The sequence below is a fragment of the Centruroides sculpturatus genome, unplaced genomic scaffold (genome assembly GCF_000671375.1).
Source record: "Centruroides sculpturatus isolate CEXI.00-Female unplaced genomic scaffold, Cexi_2.0 scaffold527, whole genome shotgun sequence".
Lineage (NCBI taxonomy): Eukaryota > Metazoa > Arthropoda > Arachnida > Scorpiones > Buthidae > Centruroides > Centruroides sculpturatus.
Window position 1 is genome coordinate 439564 of NW_019384763.1, and position 20710 is coordinate 460273.

A 20710-nucleotide genomic window follows, 5' to 3' on the forward strand; every position below is an offset into this window, starting at 1 on the left:
AGATCTAAGTAGCATATCGGCATGGTAAACAGGAATTGTGGGTTTGACTTCCATTCAGGGCCTATCTCTTTTTCCATAATACAGGGAAACCCCCAGTTATTGCAAATTTTGATTAGCACTGTTCTTGAGTTATTGCAAATACTGATTTGTTACTAAAATTTCAATTATTGCTCCTATAATTTGAGTTACTGAGGTATTTTGTGCCAAATGAAAGTTTTTATTTAGTCTTTTTAGATCAAAATACAGTCAAATCCATTTATATGTTTCTCAGTTACACATTTTTTACAATTATACATTAAATATTTTCTGCTTGGTACTTTCTCCATTATAAAACACTTCATTTATATGTTTTCAATTTATATGATTTCACACTTACATGTCATATTTTTCAGTAACCTACTCTTTTTTCACATTTGTGTGTTGTTCACTTTGAAATGGTTATATTTTTGTATTGTAGTTTATTTATTTATTTTATTTTGTAGTATTGTACTGATTAGATTTCAGTGATTTCAACATTATTGAATCTGAATAAAATTTTCTTTTAGTAAATATGTTGTGATGATTTAAGGACTTTGTTATTTGGAAGTTTAATTAATAAGCAGTAAAACTCACTGTGTGCGGCGTTATTAAGTGTTTTTCATTCGAGCACTCTCAACGAATGTATTTCCGCCGTCTTCAGGTGAATAAGATACTTTTATATCGAACATGAATGTTCGAGACAGAGAAGAACACATACAAATTTAAATAAAATGATTTTTTGGATGACATTCGATATGAATCTGCTACGATTTTGAAATATGTATGATGATACGAATGTAATATAATACAGCGCATGCGTGGTATGAATTTTCAAACACATATGATGTTACGAGTGTGATGTAATACAGTGCATGCGTGGTACTGCTTCCTGTCAGTGATATGACATATGATGTAAATCGCCATTTAATCGTTTGTATAGGGCGATCCATATATTGGGCAGTTCCAGAGTAGGTGTGTTGCATGTTTCCAACATTGTTATATATAGCGACTCCCATATAAAGAGCTCGTCTTTGGTCGTTGCAAGGAGCTCGTCATGAGAGAAATCGAGTGGGCTCAAATACATCCCTCCTCCTAACACCAAACTTGGCCAGTTGGTCCCAGCATCATTGGCAGCACTTAAGTTGTGCCAGGAAACAATCAAATAACCACAAATGGAGTTGTCGATAATTATGAAGCTTGCATCAGTGAAACAAACACCTGATGTGTACAGGCACCATGTAGACTGCCAAACGGTTACACATTTCCTCGCTAAAGCTGACTTAAGGCTTCTAGTCTTGAACAAAGACAAAAAGTTTGTGTTGTGTAAAGATGATTTTCTCCTTAGAGCCAATGAGTTTCTCTTCCAATCATGTTCCACAGTAATAAGTGAGCATCCTACATCAACGATCCTATGAAAAACAAGGAGAATCATAGCCTTACCAGGGGTAGTGTTGTCCCTAACTGGATGCCTTGACTCCCCCACCCAATGTTGCATGTCCCAGATTATTTTTTGAGCCAAAAACACATAAGGTGGACTGGCCATTACGACCACTAGTCAATAAGAGATCGCACCCCACTTACTTTTTAGAAAAAACACTCTCTAAGTTTCTATGTGCGTTGATTCCAGACTCAACGTATGTTACCCCCTCATCCTTGGCCGCTACATCCAACATCACTGCAAGCATTGGTGCGGTGCAAACAAGCACCTACACCTTCTATAAATTAGATGTGGTGGCATTGTATCCTTCGGTGCCAACGTTGGAAGCTGTAATGCTGGTCAATTCACTACTCCTTAAGAAGGGCTTTAGTGCCCGGCAGATATTGGACATACATGATGCGCTGTTTTTCATCACAAAACACAATTATTTTCGTTTCAATCAAAAGATTTATTTACAAAAACAAGGAGTCCTCATGGGTTCCCCTTTATCTGCCACCCTAGCGGAGCTCGTCATGACAGAAATCGAGCATAGAACATTTCATTTCCCTCTCACCATCCTTTACCCACTACTCTATTTACATTACATGGATGATATCCTCATAGCCTGGGAGGGCACCAATGAAGCCTTTTTCATCTTCATGTGGTATGTCTCTAATGTATATCCCTCCATCAATTTTACGTGGGAAAAAGAAAGTAATGCGGCTACAGCTTTCTTAGATCTGTGCATATGTAGAACCTCAGAAACACTACTTTTCTCAGTTCAACATAAGTTTAATATGCTACCACACATCATCCCGGCAGATGCATTCCAACCTGCACGTTATGTTGATGCCGCCATTGCCGCTCTACTGAGAAGAGCGTTTTTGCTGCCATCAATCCAAGATCTTATAAACAGTGAATTAAACAATATTAGCTTAGCGGTACGTGCAGTGGGTTTCTCATGTGCTAAGTATACACATGTACTCAACAGAGTCAAGAAGACACTGTTTCTAAGCTCCACGTTAACTAACAGGAGGGAAGTTACACTCGTACAACCAGCCTTACCATACCTCGGTCTGCTTTCTCTATGCATTTGCCACATGTTTAAACAACATGGTCTGCTCCTGCCCCTTTCTCCGTTACCTAACTTGTGCACTCCTCTGCAATGACCGAGACAAGTTCTTCATCTTTAAGAAGTTAGGAATTTATGCAGTTCCATTAGAAAATCCTGTAACAGGGAATAGTACGAGATACATTGGGGCCACAGCAAGAATGTTGGCTACCCACTTGACCAAACACCAGGATGATATAGCAAAAGGAAGGTGCAGCACTGAACTTGCAAGAAGAGTATATGACAGGAATAGGCACACACTACTATACTCAGGACTTGCAACGACCAAAGACTACTCTTTATATGGGAGTCGCTATATATAGCAACGTTGGAAACATGCAACACACCTACTCTGGAACTGCCCAATATATGGATTGTCCTATACAAACGATTAAATGGCAATTTACATCATATGTCACATCACTGACGGGAAGCAGTACCACGCATGTGCTGTATTACATCACACTCGTATCATCGTACATATTTCAAAATCGTAGCAGATTCATATCGAATGTCGTCCAAAAAATCGTTTTATTTAAATTTGTATGTGTTCTTCTCTGTCTCAAACATTCATGTTTGATATAAAAGTATCTTAGTTTTTCGATATAAAAGTATCTTAGTTATTCATGAACATTTTCAAAAACATTAATTTTGGAAAATACTTTTTCCAAAATTAATGTTTATGAATAAATTATCATTTATCTCTGAATACAAAAATATTCAGTGCCATCTTTTTGTAAAAGTTTTGTATATAAGATTAAATAAAAAATCCATGGACAAATGGAATTAAAAGTTCTATAATCTATATATATATATAAAAATGGACGTGTGTGTCCCTATATTTCACTTTTCCGCAAAAACTACACATCGCACATGAATGGTGTTTGTATGTGGTGGTAGCCCCAAGTCTCCATTCGTGCATAGGGGTGGTTGCGTCTTGATAGCTATAAGGGTGCGGGAGATATGAGGCTGAAAGTGGTTGAAAGTGGCTTTCTATTTCAAATGTTTTGTTCGAATTAAATTTGAACATAAAATTCGAATATTGGTTCAATTATAGAACGATTGTAAACGTTCCAGAAACGTTGAAAATAGTTTGTTTGACTAAACGTAAAAATTCTCTAATTAGTCTGGAAACAGGGGACCTAATTCTTGCATTCTGTGAAAACGGGTAAGATTAGCTATAATGTAATTATCTTAATCTTCACTATCGTTACTTTTTGCCCAGTGAAGCGGGTCCTTGCTGCTAGATTCTAGATTACTTAGAAAAACAGTCTTTTATATATATAAAAAAAACTATATTACATACAAATAAAAACCCAGCGAAGCAGGTCCTTGCAGCTAGTTACATATAAAACTTTTAAAAAAAGAAATTCATATTACATTCTGTCCTTTCTTGCACCTTAAGAATCAACAGTCACGTAGTAGAGTTTGCCATTTTCCCAAGGCTCTTCTCTGTTTATATATTTTTCCCAAGGCTTCTCTGCCATTTTCCCAAGGCTCTTCTCTGCTGTATGTAAATCTTGTTATAAGACTTAATATGTGTATAAGAAGAAAGTCATATTTTTGATAAAAGAAATCAAAAGAATGAAAAATGCATATAAATATATTTTGAAAAATATTATGTTAAAACATACATAAATTTTGTTAGATAATAATTTATTGGGAAATTAATAATATAGAAAAATTGTATGTTTGTAAATTGAACACACATAATAAATTTAATTTAAAAAGCCTTTGTTAGACCTATTGAGACAAATGGGACTATGTGGGATACATATAAGTTATCTACTATTATCTCAAAATATTCTAGTATTGTTGTTTTAATACCATAGTTCATCTTATATCTATGCTGATTTCTATGAATTAAGTTCAATTTATGGTTAAATGAAGTCATTCTCAAAGAAATAAAATTTTAAGAAAAATAGTGACAATTACATTTGAGCACAATTCAATTATATTAGATAGTTGAAATGCTTTCATCCTTTTTGAATGTAAGATCAGCACATAAGATAAATGAATAATGACTAGAGCTAGGACATCTAGGCACTAAAAATCATATAAGTTATCATTCATATTCCTTGTATACATTATAACTTACATGAGTTATATAACTTACTTTTAGTGACTGGATGTCCTAGCTTTAATAATGATGTAAAAGTCTGCATACTCAAATTTTATGAAACATTTTAAATTTTTTTCTGTAAACTGTTTGTTGTAGTTTATGTTAAAGTATTTAATCTGCAGTTAAACATTTTAGAACACTAGTATACCTTCATTTGATTTAAGTTTAAATCTGATGAAGAACTATAAAGCTAGCATGAAAATATTTTAGTTGAAAAATGTAATTAGTGCTGGATTTAAAAGGTTATATTATTCATTGTATGAATTTCTTCCATTTGGTAATTTTTCCTTAGTGTCTCTGATATAGCCTGTTTCAAAATGAATAGATGCATAAAAAATATGTATATATCGAGTGGACAAGCAAGAGTTCAGTAGGAGCCAAAATGTAGATTTTGCAAAATGCATAGGAGCCACAGTTCTGTACTTTTTTATTCTGTACTGCAGTTCTGTACTGAAATTTTATTATATAATATAAATATGATATAAAACAAATATTGAATTTTTTTAATAAACATATTTTCACAAAATTGTGGAAATAAAATTGTAAAAATAATAATAAAAAGCAGAAATTAACACTTTCAGCAAGAGCTGCATGTAACTCAAAAAAGAGCTGCATTTGCCCATGTCTGGTATATATAATAAACTTTCCGAAGTCCGATATACTGATACTCAACCAAATGAATGTCTTAATCAATCAGGTTATAAATTTGCTATTATTAATGATTAGATATTAAGTAATTTGGTACTAGAGGTAGAAATTAGGTGCCATCTCTAATCTAAATTAATAATTATAATTTTTAATATTTTATTAAATAATTTTGAACCACCTAGAAGAAAGAAAAGAACTAGCTTAGATCAGGGTTTGAACCCGCTACCTCTGCTACCTTCCGAATGGCATAAGTGACAAGCGCACCATACAGTAAGTAGAGGTAGCAGGTTCAAGTCCCACTCCAGGCTAGTTCTTCCAGGTGGTTCCAAATTATTTAATAAAATATTAAAAATTATAATTATTAATTTAGATTAGAGATGGCACCTAATGTCTACCTGTAGTACAAATTACTTAATATCTAATTGTTAATAATAGCAAATTTATAACCTGATTAATTAAGATGTTCGTTTTGTTGAGTACAAAATGTATAGAAATAATATTTGAAATATTTACTTATTTACTTTTGAAATATTCAAAATATGAAATATATTTTTAATATAAATATTTCAAATATTTTATAGTTTTATATGTTTTTCAACATGAGTAAAATAAAAGTTTAAAACTAGATATAATTTATGATTTACTCTTGAATGATCTTATCTATACTAATATTATAAAGAGGTAATGCTAAGTTTGGATGTAGTGGGTAATCTCCGAAACTACTCATCCGATTTCAAAAATTATTTCACCAATATTTAGAATGGAACTTCAGGGTGGACATAGGCTGTATATTATTTTGTTAAACATTCATATAAGTTAAAAGATATAATCAAGGTTAAGGCTTTTATGTCCAACAGATGGCGCTACGAGTACGATGCCCTAAGTTTGCTTTTCTGTGAAAATGATAATTTTCTATCTATCTATGTAAATAAAAATGTAATGTTCGTTTGTTCCTACTGATTCCTTTGAAATTTTGACACAATGCTGCATTCAAATACGCACGTGTTTTTATATAATATACGTGTTGAAATCCCTCCCACTTAAGGGAGATGGTTAGGATTAAGGCTTACTGTAAAGAACCCTGCTTCTATTATACTATTTTAGATGCGGGTTTTTGCGTTTTTGATTGCGTTTTAATAGGGTATGTCAAGAGAATGTATACTAAGAAGAAATTTTTCGAAAAATTCCCCCCCCACGGGGGAAGTGTTATACATTTATAATAGATACATTTTGAGCCACAACAATGCATGGACGGATCTGCTAGTTTAAGTATAAAAACTACAATGTTGTTTTTTAATATATTCATTATCACTCACAGAGACAAAAAGAAGGTTCAGTTTTGCCAGATTTTATATATATATATATATATACACATATACATATTACAAAATAAATTTAAAAATTAAGAAAAGTTCTTTTAATATAATATTAAAGAAAATTTATTATTTATATATGTTATCAATATCTTTGAGTCTTAGAAAGTTATGTATTTTATTGTCTTTAGAAAATGTTGATATGAATGTAACACCTGATAAAAGAAAAATATTTGTACAAAATGAAAAGTTATTGCTTGCAATTATTAAGGTATTTGTATTAATATTTTTTTATTTTATATTATTTTTACAATTATAAAACTTTGTAATTTATTTTTTATGATAATGAAGACATCCTTGATAAAGATTTATGAACCTGAACAGTCAGTATTAAGTAGCATGCAATGTCATAAAAATAAAATTGGTAATATGTCATTAATATCAAATATTTTATATTGAATGACATTAAAAATTCTAATTTGAATATTTAATTTTTTAGATTCTAATTCTTTTCCTACAAAATCAAAAATTCAGAGTGACAGTCAACTTAAAGTAAGTATTTTAGTATATAAAGGCTTATATTAATAGAATAATTAATGTAATTTTGTTTTATTTAATCACAGCATGGAAACTTAAAAAGATCACTGTCAGTGTTTTTACATTCTCAAAATATATGTAATGAAAATACTTCATTACCAGATAAGTGTAAGTTTATAAATTATTAATATTTAATTTGGCAATTGTTTTATGTTATTGTTACAATCAACTCAATTTATTATTGAAAATGCTATAATTTATATTAGTGACTCTTTGTAATGTATGATCCGTGTGGACGGATCTAATCATTTTTCCAAAATGCAATTTTAAAGAAAACATTTTTATGCATCATATATCTCCCACATTAGTTTACTGGACAGACAAAATATTATAGCACACATGTAAGATGATATTAACAGGATAGGAAATAGCCAGAGAATAGCTGGTCTGTGATTCAACTTAAGTGATCCACAGATCAAATAACATTGAGAATTACTGATTTAGATTGACTTTTCCAATCATATATTCAATTTTAAATAATTTATTTTAATTTATGCATTTTTTAAATTAATAGTCTGCATAAAATGGATTTATGCTTCTTTTTTCTATCTTCTGAAAATAAATTAAAAATGAGAATATAGTTTTTATATTACTTGTACTTTCTGTTCAGAGAACATTGAATTAAGACAATTATCATTTAAATTATAAAATTGATTTATTATATACAGAAACAGATTTTGATTATTTTTTAAACCTAATATTAAATCTGAACATAAAAAAATAAGAGATAGCTAAGATTTTATTGAAATTTTATCAAATTTTATATACTTTTAATTAAAAAAATAGATCAAAACTATTGATAATTGATCTTTACAAAATAACTTAATTTTACAAGCACCCAAGCACTAAACAATTTATGAGGACAGATTATATGAACAAAACTAAGATAAATATATCTTATTTGAAATAAAAAGAATATTCAAAAGTTTCTTATGTTTTCAAGTACTGTTCATGTTCATATTTTTAATGTTGTAAAAACAAAATTTTAGCAAAAATTTAATAGGGAAATTTAAATATAAAAAAATAATAAAGAAAGAAATGGAAGCAATGTTAATACAAAATAAGAATTTTGTATGGAATTACAACATATGAATACTAAATATGTTAAAATAAATATGGATAAGATGTCATTGAATTAATTCCTAAAAGATAGTATTTTTTCGTTTCTTACACAAAATAAGAAATTTCCTTATTTTGAAAGTATAAGTAAGAAATTGGAATCTTTAATATTCACAGTTTTAAGCCGGATGCACACATGCGGCGCGGCAAGGAAAAGCGGCAGAATGACGTCACTTTTTCTCGCCGCAGAAGTCGATTTTGTGCCGCTTTTCTCGTGCCGCAAAAGTTGGTTAAATTCTATCTTTTGCGGCAACGCCGCCAAGACGCGTTTCTATCAGCCAATAACAGTTTGTCTCGTAGTCACGTGAGAAAATACAATCACGTGGTGTTTTAATGGCGGAAAGTTCGAGGCGGTTAACCGAGATAATTAAAATCAGAATAAAGAGGAAAGGATAACAAATTTAAAACAAATTCTACACAAATAATCATATATAATTTAATTCAAAGAACAAAACAACCGAATCTTACTCGAAATAGTATTCTTTATCGAGAGATCTTGATCCACGAATAAGTCTATTTTGTACACCAGTTCTTTCTCGATCCAAAAAAGTATCTCTAATTCAAATCTTCGACAAAATCTTTTAGCTAAATAAAGCGAGCCGTACAAAACAAAATTTGTAAACACGTGGATAGGGACAGTGTGTAAACACGTGGATATCGTTCGCCATCTTGAATACTGGACGCATGCGCCGAAATGTAAGCGGATTGCCGCTTGTGTGGTTGTGCTGCCGTGCGGCGAAGATGCGTTTGCGTCACCACTTTTCCTTGCCGCGCCGCATGTGTGCATCCGGCTTTATGGTCTAAACTTCTACATAAATAGAAGTTAATTCAGCAGTTTTAAAATTAATCCCCACACTCCAGGTGTTTGTGATACTATTTTGTTTTCTTTGACACACCTGTTGTTTTTTATGCCTACTGAATGTTCATAGTTCTTTTTTAAAACTTACTTCTTTTTTTTAAATATTTTTATACTGAAAAATATGTTCATATTTTCTTCAGATTATTATAGTTTACCTATTGTTCATTTAAATGATTTAAGCATTAAAATGTAGTAATTATATAACAGAAATTTATAATATATTCTTTTTTTTCAAAAAATATTTTGAATAAGTCTCTTTTACAGTATTATTTCTTTAACCTTAAATAGTCATTTGTTTTTAAAAGTAGTTCTACATTAAATTAATATCTTTATTTTTAACTTAAACATTTCATTAATAAAAATATAGATTTTTGTTTTTACTAGTATCAGCATTTGAATCAAAATATGTAAAAAATCGAAGCGAATCATTTCAAAATCTAAGTAATGCCTTAACTACTAAACAAAGAGAATCTTCAAGTAAAGACAGGATCACTAACTTTTTTGAATCTAGAAAGAGACATAAAATGAACCATTCCTTCAGTGATAAGTTATCTTATGAGTCACATAAGGACACTTCTTGTTTAAAAATAGAAAAATGTGAAACAAGAAATATTGATGTAAGAAATAAAGAGCTGTCTACTGAACATGAAATTGTTGATGAGAATGTCACTTTAGATAAATGTACACCAAGAAATAAAAAATCTGTTACTTTAAAAATTTCTATGGAAAATTTAAAAAAAAATTCTTCTCAATGTAAGTATTGTTTCTTAATAATGTAATGATATACTGATTAAAATTTTATTATTTTTTTTATTATTGTTATCATTAGCATCATAAATTTAATATGCAATTTGTTTTATGTATAGTAATTTAGAGTATTCAAAAAAAAGTTTCTGTGCAGTGATAAATTTGTAATGATATTAAAATTATATATGGTATTGCATACAAGACCTGTAAGTTTTCCATTTGATACTAGTTGACTGTAGAGTATTGCATACAACTTACAGATCTTGCAATACTATACATATAATTTTAAAGTCATTACAAATTTCTCACTAAGTTTTTGAATCCAGGTACTTCCCTTAACATTCGCTTAACATGTTCACTACATCCATTTGAAGTATTGTCCTAGCTGTGTGCCAAAAGCATGTTTTTAATGCTTTGTTAACTTAATATGTTTGTTAGAAATGTCAAAAAAATTATATAAAATATATTATACTGTTAGAAGTGTAAGAAATTAAAATTAGTTTTTTAGAAGAAGTCTAAGAATTTAAAAACAAAAACATTTATTATTAAGAGTAAATAATAAAATTTTTTGATTATTTGTTTTAATAAAATTTCTCAAAAAATAAGTTAAAATTTAAATGCTTTGTAATTTATGAGAATAATAAGTGATAATTTTCAAAACTAAATATTAAAAATTTGTTTTTTTCTAAATTTTTAAAAAAAGAACTGGAAATGATTTTATGTGCAAAGTACAGTATATATTGTTTTGAATGTATTTTTAGATGAATACTTCATACAATTAACTAACTCTTAATTCAGAGAGTTCTAATGTAATGTTTTGAATTGTCAACAGAAGAGTTCTTAAAAAACAGTTCACAATTCTTATACTTAACCCAGCACATAAAATTTAATGAACACACAAATGTTTCCAATTACTTTAAGGGACCTTCATCAGGCAAGAAAGCTGTTTTTGTACATTGAACGAACAAGTTACAAAATATTTAAAAAATGGAACATTCTATATGTGCAATAATACATTTTTACAAATTACTCATTATGTGATCAGATGCTGTTCTCCATTGCAGTGACATGTAAAACAATATTTTTAGGATTATTAGAACTTATTTTGTGCATGCATCTCCTCAATGCAACATAAAATTGTAAGGAGAAAATTTACAAACTTATATATAGGATGTATTTAAAATTTATTTTGTATTACAAGTACAATCTATATATTAACAGGACTTATTATACTGGAATTATGGATGCAGATATTTAGTTTTACAGTTCAAAAATAATGTTCTTTATTTAGTTCACCTGAACACATACACTTTAAACATGTGTTTCGGACTTGCTCGTCCCTCTTCAGCAGGCCTTCCAACGACACTTTCTATAATTAACAACAATCAACAATAAAAACATTTTCGGTACAATTATCACTAAAACTAGTTAAGAACACAGACATTTCCCGACAATAAATATTTAAAAATTCTTACAATTTCTGTATTGCCTATCTTCACTATCCTTCCACCTACACTTACTATCCACAGCAACCATACGATTTGACACATTCCTAATTTTTTTGACAATTAAAATCAATTTAAAACAATAAATTTAATCATTATCTAAAATATTATATCAAATCACTCACTTCGTTTGGTTCGTTTGTATCTGCTTACTTTTGTTTCTAATACATTCTCATTTCCTTTTATAATGCTTAACCATGATTGGTGGATTTCTCTACCACTGTTGGTATTCATTTTATTATTTTGATTAATTATATTTAAATGCTCGTACAGTTGTCAGCATTATAAAAGAAATGAGAATGTATTAGAAACAAAAGTAAGCAGATACAAACGAACCAAACGAAGTGAGTGATCTGATATAATATTTTAGATAATGATTAAATTTATTGTTTTAAATTGATTTTAATTGTCAAAAAATTAGGAATGTGTCAAATCGTATGGTTGCTGTGGATAGTAAGTGTAGGTGGAAGGATAGTGAAGATAGGCAATACAGAAATTGTAAGAATTTTTAAATATTTATTGTCGGGAAATGTCTGTGTTCTTAACTAGTTTTAGTGATAATTGTACCGAAAATGTTTTTATTGTTGATTGTTGTTAATTATAGAAAGTGTCGTTGGAAGGCCTGCTGAAGAGGGACGAGCAAGTCCGAAACACATGTTTAAAGTGTATGTGTTCAGGTGAACTAAATAAAGAACATTATTTTTGAACTGTAAAACTAAATATCTGCATCCATAATTCCAGTATAATAAGTCCTGTTAATATATAGATTGTACTTGTAATACAAAATAAATTTTAAATACAGTTATAAAAAAAAAAGGACGAAAAAGGCATATTAATTATATATAGGATGGTTTTTAAAAATAATAATATAAAGTAAGATGTTTCATTAAGATTAAAAATAAATATAAAATATGGAGAGATATTTATTTGTTTCTTTGAGATTGAGATATTTATATATAAGTTTTGATTTATTAAAGCTAAAGCTGTTTGTTGAAAAACTTTATTTGCTAAATAATAAACTTGCAGATTTTCTTGTAGCTAAATCAATTTTGCTGTGAAAAATAAAGTAAAAGTGCAGCTATTTTAAGGCAACCAAAATTTTTAATAGATGAGAATTTTTCTTGTAACTTTTAGGATATGGTACCAAGTTTTAAAGATTTATATGATTCTGAAGTTGTAAACATGGACAAAAACTCAAACGAAATGGGCTTTGGCCTTTATATGAATTGAAGCTGGACTATAGGATAGTTTGAAAATGTTTCTCATCTATTTAAAACTTCTGGTTGCCTTAAAGTAGCTGTATAATTTTTATTTCGTTTAAATTATTTTAAACAGGAATTTGATTGTTTATTTTATAAATATATTTATTGTAGTTAATTAATTTTTTCAACAGTAAAGAAAAAAAACTCCAAAGAATTAATTAGAAAATTTAAAGCAAAAATTGAAACAAAAGATAACAAAAATGCAGAAGAAGAATTAAAGAAAGAAATAAGGTTGGAATAAATTTATGGATTATATTTTATTTATTTGTCTTTAGTATTACAGTAGAACCTCGATTATCCGGATTGTTCAAAATAAACAAAAATTTTACGAATTTGCTGATTTGCACTTGGCGAATTATGACACTGTTTATGTACGTGATGGAATGCATAACATTTTTTGTTTCAACAACGTCTCACCCGGCACAATGGTCGTAAACTCTTAAATATATTTTGCATCGTAATAAAAATATAACTTGACATACGTATTTATAAATAATTTNGATGTATGCTAAAAAATTCATATTTTTTGTTTATGCAAAGAAGCTCAAGAATTACATGATAATTATAACCTCCGTGCATTAGATAAAGTAACAAACGAAAAAGATATGTATATCTTTTTTCAGAAAGCAAAGGTCACAACTATATAAAATTTGTATAATAATTTATTGTATTGGAATAAGATATGTACGGATTAATTGTAAAAACAATTGCATTATCAAGGTGTTTATATGAAGATTGTATGGGATAATTATAACTCCCGTGCATTAGATAAAACAACAGATGAAAAGAGTGTGCATACCTTTTTACAGAGCAAAGGTTACAAATATGTAATTTGTATAATTAAGATATTGTATCTAAATTTAAATTACCATTGTCAAGAACAGTAAAGATGGTTTATGTTAATAATTATAATGAGAACGGTCAACTAATTTAACATTTAAGATGTTACAATATCAAAAGCGCTCAGCAACTAAATAAAGAGAAACAAAACACCTTTTTTGCCGAGAAATAAACATAATTTTAAACAACAAACGTTTTCAGCCTAATTAATAGGCCATCTTCAGGTTGAAAACTAAAATGGAACGTAAATGTTCCATGAATAGAACATAAAAATTTAAATAAAAAATTTTACAAGAGAAAAAAAATAACGGAAGAATATTTAAAAATTAAAATAAAACAATAAAACAAACATAACATAAATCTTCAACATATTAATTCTGGTCGGAGTTTGTAGTAAATTTCTTAACCAAATATTTCCATGCCGAAGGTAGGCTCTCGGAATCCCTAGCATTTAAACAGCCTTCTCTTATCTTACTTCTGTTTATTTCTCAGCAAAAAAGGTGTTTTGTTTTTCTTTGTTTCGATTATCTGGATTTTTCCTTATCCAGACTACCTTCATCCCCAATTAGTCCGGATAATCGAGGTTCTACTGTATTAAAAAAAATTAAAATTTTTGAAAGTTTTAATTTTCTTTGTTAGAACCTAAATTAAAAACAAAAAATTTAAGGTACCAGTTATGTTATTATTAAAACAATACTATATAAATCTAAATATATAAAATTACTTGTCCTGACTGACTGACTGATTCATCATCGCCCAGAGCAAACCGCTGAACCTAAAAAGGTGAAATTTGGCACACAGTTAGGGTACGTCATGAAAGCGTGCACTAAGAAGGGATTTTTCAAAATTCCTCCGCAGGGGGGAGAGGGAGAGGATTAAGACTTAACCAGAAGAATGGCTTCTACTGTACTATTTTAGATGTGATTTTTTGTTTTCAACTACGTTTAGTCTTCATTGAGTACTTAGGTGTATTAAATTGATAACATTTCAGACATTGTTATAAATATTTTTATCTATTTCGATTTTAAAAATGTTTGAACCATTTTAAATTCAAATTTGTTATTGCGTGTTGGTTCGATTATAGAATGATTGTAAACGTTCCAGAAAATTGATCAAATTGAAAACAGTTTGTTTGATTCTCGGCAATTCTCATCATTCTCAGTGGTAGGTGTTATATAACAATTACTATGGTTGTTGAAATACTGAATATAAATGAGGTTTGCTTGCAAAATCCTCACGGGCAAAGCCGCGGGTAACAGCTAGTCAACTTATAAACCTATAACCTATATCAATAGTAATCAGTATTTTTTTTTGAAGAAATTGACTAATGTGTAAAATTCATGGTATAAATTCATAAAAATGTGTAAGATTGTAACCTGATTTATGTAGTGCTGATTTCATTATGTATCTTAGATTCCTTTTGTGTATAATTCAGGTTAGGTTCTGGCAATGAATATAAAAACATTCAAAAGAATTTTGAGAACTAATTCTTTTAACATTACTGACTCCATCATTTACTTTCAGACTTAAGAAACAATACTACTAATGAAGTTCAAATAAACTTTAATAACAGTATTGTGTTTCTCAAGTCTGAAATAGTGAGACTTCTTGAAATAGATAACATGTCAACACCATCCAAAAGTTTGTCAGTGCAATACAAATACAACAAATTGTCACAGTTTATTTAGAGATTTAATAAACAAATTATAATAAATTATTATAAGTATTATTAAAATATTAATGATTTATTTTAATTTGACTGTAGTATTGTTTTAGTATTTATTTAAATGTAACTATTTTTTATTAAATCAGATATAAAAGATTTTTTTAACATTTAAGTGTGTTTTATTTTTAAAATTCTACTAAAAATATTTAACCGAAAATAAGAGAAACACTTATAGCTTACACTGCTATTCATAAAAATTGCAACACCAAGAAATACACCAGATAAAAAAAGGAAATTTATGTGGTAGGTTGCCCTTAATATAAGATGTAAATGATAAGAGTTATTAGTATGGAGGAAGACACAATACTCAGTCAGTACTGAAATAGTTATTTCATGTGCAACCATGTCTTATATAGTTAGATGCAGTTAAATTTTAGACAATGAAAAGATGCAGGTATGTTCCATTTGTTTTGTAGGGAAGATAGGTATACAGGTTGCAAGGTGAAGGACTCTGCTGTACAGGTATCATGATCTCACTGCAAGGCCCCTATAATTCATGTTATAGCAATTCTCTCACTTTGCTTTTGCATAACCTAGATACTTATCCCAATAAGTTGCTCAAGACAAAATATATTTGGTAAACTTACTAGCTTTATAAACTTTGAAAATAAGTTACATAATAAAGATATGAGCATCCTATCATACACGAATACTAGTCATTAAACTATTGGGTTGTTCGAAAAGTAATTTCGTTTTTTACCACCAGAGGGATTAGTTATATTTTTACCTACCAATTTCATTCAAAATCATAAATTATATTTTGACAGCTGACATTTCCAAGCTTATTTGTAAAAAATTTTGTTTGATTCTTTGCAATTGTTTTTTTTTTTTTTTTTTTTTTTTGTGTCCCATTAAATACGGAAAATCAAAAGCAGCATTTTTGGAATATTTTGCTTTTTTATTACCAAAAAGGTAAGAATGCTGTTCAAGCAAGATAAAAATTGTGTGACATATATGGAGAAGATGTGTCGACAGAATGACAATGCCAAAACTGGTTTGTAAAATTTTGTTCTGTCAATTTTGATATTGAAGATGCACCATGTTCTGGAAGACCAATTTAAGCTGATGAAGACAAAATAAAAGTATTTATTGAGGCAAACCACCAAATAAGAACATGCAAAATCTCTAAGAGATTAAATTTGTCAAATTCAATCATTTATAATCACTTGAAACAACTTGGTTTTGTTTCAAAGCTTGATATATGGGTTCCACATGTTCTTAAAGAAAGAGATGTGCTCCATTGCATTGACATTTGTGATTTGCTTCTGAAACATCAAGAAAATGATCCATTTTTGAAGCAAATCATAACTGGCGACAAAAAATGGATTGTTTATAACAATGTCGAATGCAGCGATCATGGAGTAGAAGAGATGAGCGGGCTCAAAGCACTTTGAAAACTGATATTCATCAAAAGAAAAGTGATGCTCTCTGTTTGGTGGGATTTTAAGGAAATTTTTTTATTGAGCTCTACCAGACAATTCCACAATTTATTCGGAAGTGTACTGCCATCAACTGGGTAAATTGAGTGATACCACCAAACAGAAAAGGCCAGAATTGATCAACAGAAAAGGTGTAGTCTTTCACCATGATAATGCCAGACCTCACACAAGTTTGGTAACTCACCAGAAGCTGTTACAGCTTGTAAAGTACTATATTATTTTTCCGACTTTTCCAACGATTATCGACACGACTGTGTGCCGGAAATAGCAGTTCCCTAATGGGTACTTTACGTGGATTCGCATTAGTGTGCCAGGCCTGGACTTTTAGCGTGCACCGAAATTAAATAATGACCAAGTTTGTCAATAACAAAATCAAATATCTTACTTCTAATAATAAACTATATACAAAATTTAGTAAAAATCAAACAACAATTTATTCAATGAAAATCAATAAGAATCAACCCGACAAAACTCAAATCAATCTAGTTTCTAACTTAAATCTATTCCCCTTTGGAATTCAACAAAATTCAACGACTTAACTTATATACAATAATTCTTATGAATTAAAGATCCTAATTGTCACCTCAATATACTAGGAACCTATTTCCTCAACTCTCAAGACTCTATTCGTCGATCCACAAATTGAATAACTTCAAAATCGCCTTGGAACTATTTGATACTATCAGACACCTCTCTCGTTCACTGCTACGAAGCTCACCAAGCTCGTTGCTAACTGGAGTTCACCTCGTCCGTCTTCACTTGACGTTCAGTCTTTATACTGTGAGGTGACGTCACAATTCTGAATGCGATCACTCCCCTCATTTACATACTTATTTGCTAACAATAAACTTTTCTATTTGTCTGGCAGCCTATTTTCCGACAATACTCGCTAACCTTTTACATTATTCTTTTTGACAATTTGCGGGATGTTTTATTCTTTTAAGGTTTAGCAAATTTAAGTTGTGCTTGTGGGGTCTTCTCCCCCCCTTTTTCTCGGTGCAGACTTACTTTTTTCCGCTCGGGAACGCAAGTGTGCGTGAGTTGTTTTCTATGGCGCTTTTCTCTCATTGGTGAGTTGGTTTCTCTTCTATTTTTAAGTTTCTAAGGTGAATGGTGAGGAAACCTTCGTCCTAACAAAACATAAGCCCCAAACAAAAATATAATAAAAAGCAAAAATAAAAGTAAATAAAAATAATGCTCGGACTTGGTTCCTTACAAGCTTGGATGGGATATGCTATCACACCCACCATATTTGCCAGATCTGGCATCCTCAGATTATTACTTGTTCCAGTTTTTACAAAATTTTTTAAACAGTAAAACATTTATCTCAAATGAGGATATCAAAAATCATTTGGATCAGTTTTTGTAAGCAAAGATCAGAACTTTTATGAGCATGGAATCATGCTATTACCAGAAGATGACAAAAGGTATTGGACCAAAATGGTCAATATATAATTCAATAAAATATTTTTATATTATAAGAAAATTGTTTTTTTTTCCATAAAAAAAATGAAATTACTTTCCAAACAATCCAATAATAATTTATTATGTAGCTTAATAATTAATCTGGTAATCATTTGGCATTGTTTTTTGTATTGTATGATGATACTATCACTGAACAGAATACCTTTATTGATATCTGAATGGTAGAAAGTTCAAAGCACAAGTGCATCCATCACATTATGTATGGGTATCTGTAACAGACTTGCCAACCAACATTTGGTGCTACTAGACTTTTAATGTCTTTTGCAGTTAATACTACATGTTTCAAAGCTATGTTTAACACACTTGTATTAAGGATTTGAGAAATTTATAGGCCTTTTTAAATTCAGATTCAAGGAATTTTTGGATTTGACCCATCCTTACTAATAATAAATAAATATTGCAATTTTTATGAACAACAATGTATTCAATATATTAAGTGCCCCTTCAACTTTAATTTAATATAAATTTATTAATGAAATAAATTAATTATGAAAATTTAGTACATAAAATTTAAAGAAGCCATTTAAATTTTTGTTATAAACTTAGTTGAAATTAGTATTCAGTTAATTAAATAATAACCCTTTAATATTTTAGAAACTTGTATTTTCTATTAAACAGTAATTTATATCTGTTACAAACCTATATTTAATATTTATATTTTATAATTATATAAATTAGAAAAGATATTTTAAGAAAAAAAACTTATTAAGTTATAACATTATTAAATATTTTCAATTGAATATATTGAAAAGTTTAACATGTAAAATAATATACAGTATTTTATTATAAGTTTTCAAATAAAATATTAAAAAATATATTAAAATTTTATTTTAGTAAAGAAATGTTTGTTTCTATGGAAATAATTGGACAGGTAAGCTTTAAATTTCCAATAAATGATAAAACGTTTGATAATTTTTAATATATTAATTTTTATGCAGTTTAATAAAGGTTTTATTATAACAAAACTTGGATCTGATTTATTTATTATTGATCAACATGCTACTGATGAGAAATATAATTATGAGATTATGCAACAAAATGAAATTTTAAAAATGCAGAAAATGGTACAGTAAGTAAAACACTTTTTCGTTTTAATATAAAGCTAAAATTAGCAATATTTGCCAGATATAACCATTTACTTTTGTAACCACTTAAAAGGGGTTTTTCAGGTGAATAAACCAAAATGTTATGTCCTTTGAATCCAGTGTTCACCTGAGTTCAAGAATTACACAGAAGACAATCATCTTCTGATTAATTCTCAGATATTTTATTTAAATGCATTTTGGATCAGCAAGAATTCTGATCTAAAATGCATTAAAATAAAATATCTAAGAATTAGTTGTCTACTGAGTAATTCTTGAACTCGGGTGACCATTGCATTCAAAGGACATAACAATTTGGTTTATTCACCTGAAAAACCCCTTTTTAAGTGGTTACGAAAGTGAATTTTTTGTTTTAATTTAGTAATATAATACATATTTCTTAATATCATCAAATCAAATTTGAAAATACTAATACAACTTGACAGAAAACCTAAAAAGGTTGGTCTTCAGAAAACATTTGATATTAATTTTTAGGATATAAGTGTCAAGTTAAATTGAAAATGTAAATCTGCAGTCTATAAAGACACTGAACAAACCTTACACACTTTTCCAGCAATTAATTTTAATTAAATAATTAAACCTTGCTTGAAAAGTGTGTAAGGTGTGTTCAGTGTCTTTATATACTGTGGTAGTTCCAGCTTCAACTATTTTGGATATAAATCTATAGTCTGTTTACTATAACTTTGTGCACACTTTTGCAAGAAATAGTTTGTAAAAACAATATGCTTTCTTAACAATTGTCTCCAGGACTAAATCTGTAACAATTAATAGATATTCACGTTTTTATTAGGACAATGCTGCTGTATCTATAATGAAGATAGGTAATGCAGAAGGCTACTTTTTTAGTGTACAGTAATGAGACAATCACTTTACTTCTTCGGTTCATGCACAAAGTTATAGCAAATGGACTATAGATTTTAAAAATTGCAAAGATTGTTGAGGGGTAAAGTCACACCTGAAATATACAACTGTGTCATTGTTAATGTTTATCCATACATCAGTAACCTAACCTGCAATTGAATTATTTACTGTTAACATGAAGAATGATTTCTTTCTTGTCCATCTTTAAGCTTGGTTTATGACAGTTCATTATTATGATCATGTCAGTGCAAGTTGTATATATATTTACCAGCTTTTGAAGAACAAGTAAAAAGTACTAATACAATTTTTATTACATTTGTTAAAACAAAGCATCATATTCTATTGTATTTTATTATCAACTTCTTTTAAGTTGATAATAAAGTACAATAGAATGTGATTAATGTAACAATATGAATGCTTTAGTAAAATAAATTGTGTTGTTATTAGAACATGATTCCTCGGCTGATGATTATTGATATCTGCATGACAATTATTTTTAGAACTATTATTGAAAAGAGTTCTATTATTATAATGTAAA

The 20710-nt window shown here is 29.1% G+C and overlaps 1 protein-coding gene across 1 annotated transcript in view; it reads left to right on the plus strand.

Moving 5' to 3' along the window:
- The window catches only part of LOC111628843 (mismatch repair endonuclease PMS2-like), a 49652-nt gene that overhangs the window by 21945 nt on the left and 6997 nt on the right, over window positions 1-20710 (plus strand). Inside the window, exons 10-17 of the mRNA XM_023372689.1 lie at window positions 6821-6900; window positions 6981-7053; window positions 7129-7181; window positions 7253-7334; window positions 9589-9957; window positions 12850-12949; window positions 19043-19079; window positions 19147-19277. Of these exons, the coding sequence (XP_023228457.1) occupies window positions 6821-6900; window positions 6981-7053; window positions 7129-7181; window positions 7253-7334; window positions 9589-9957; window positions 12850-12949; window positions 19043-19079; window positions 19147-19277 (925 nt within the window). The remainder of the gene's footprint in view (window positions 1-6820; window positions 6901-6980; window positions 7054-7128; window positions 7182-7252; window positions 7335-9588; window positions 9958-12849; window positions 12950-19042; window positions 19080-19146; window positions 19278-20710) is intronic.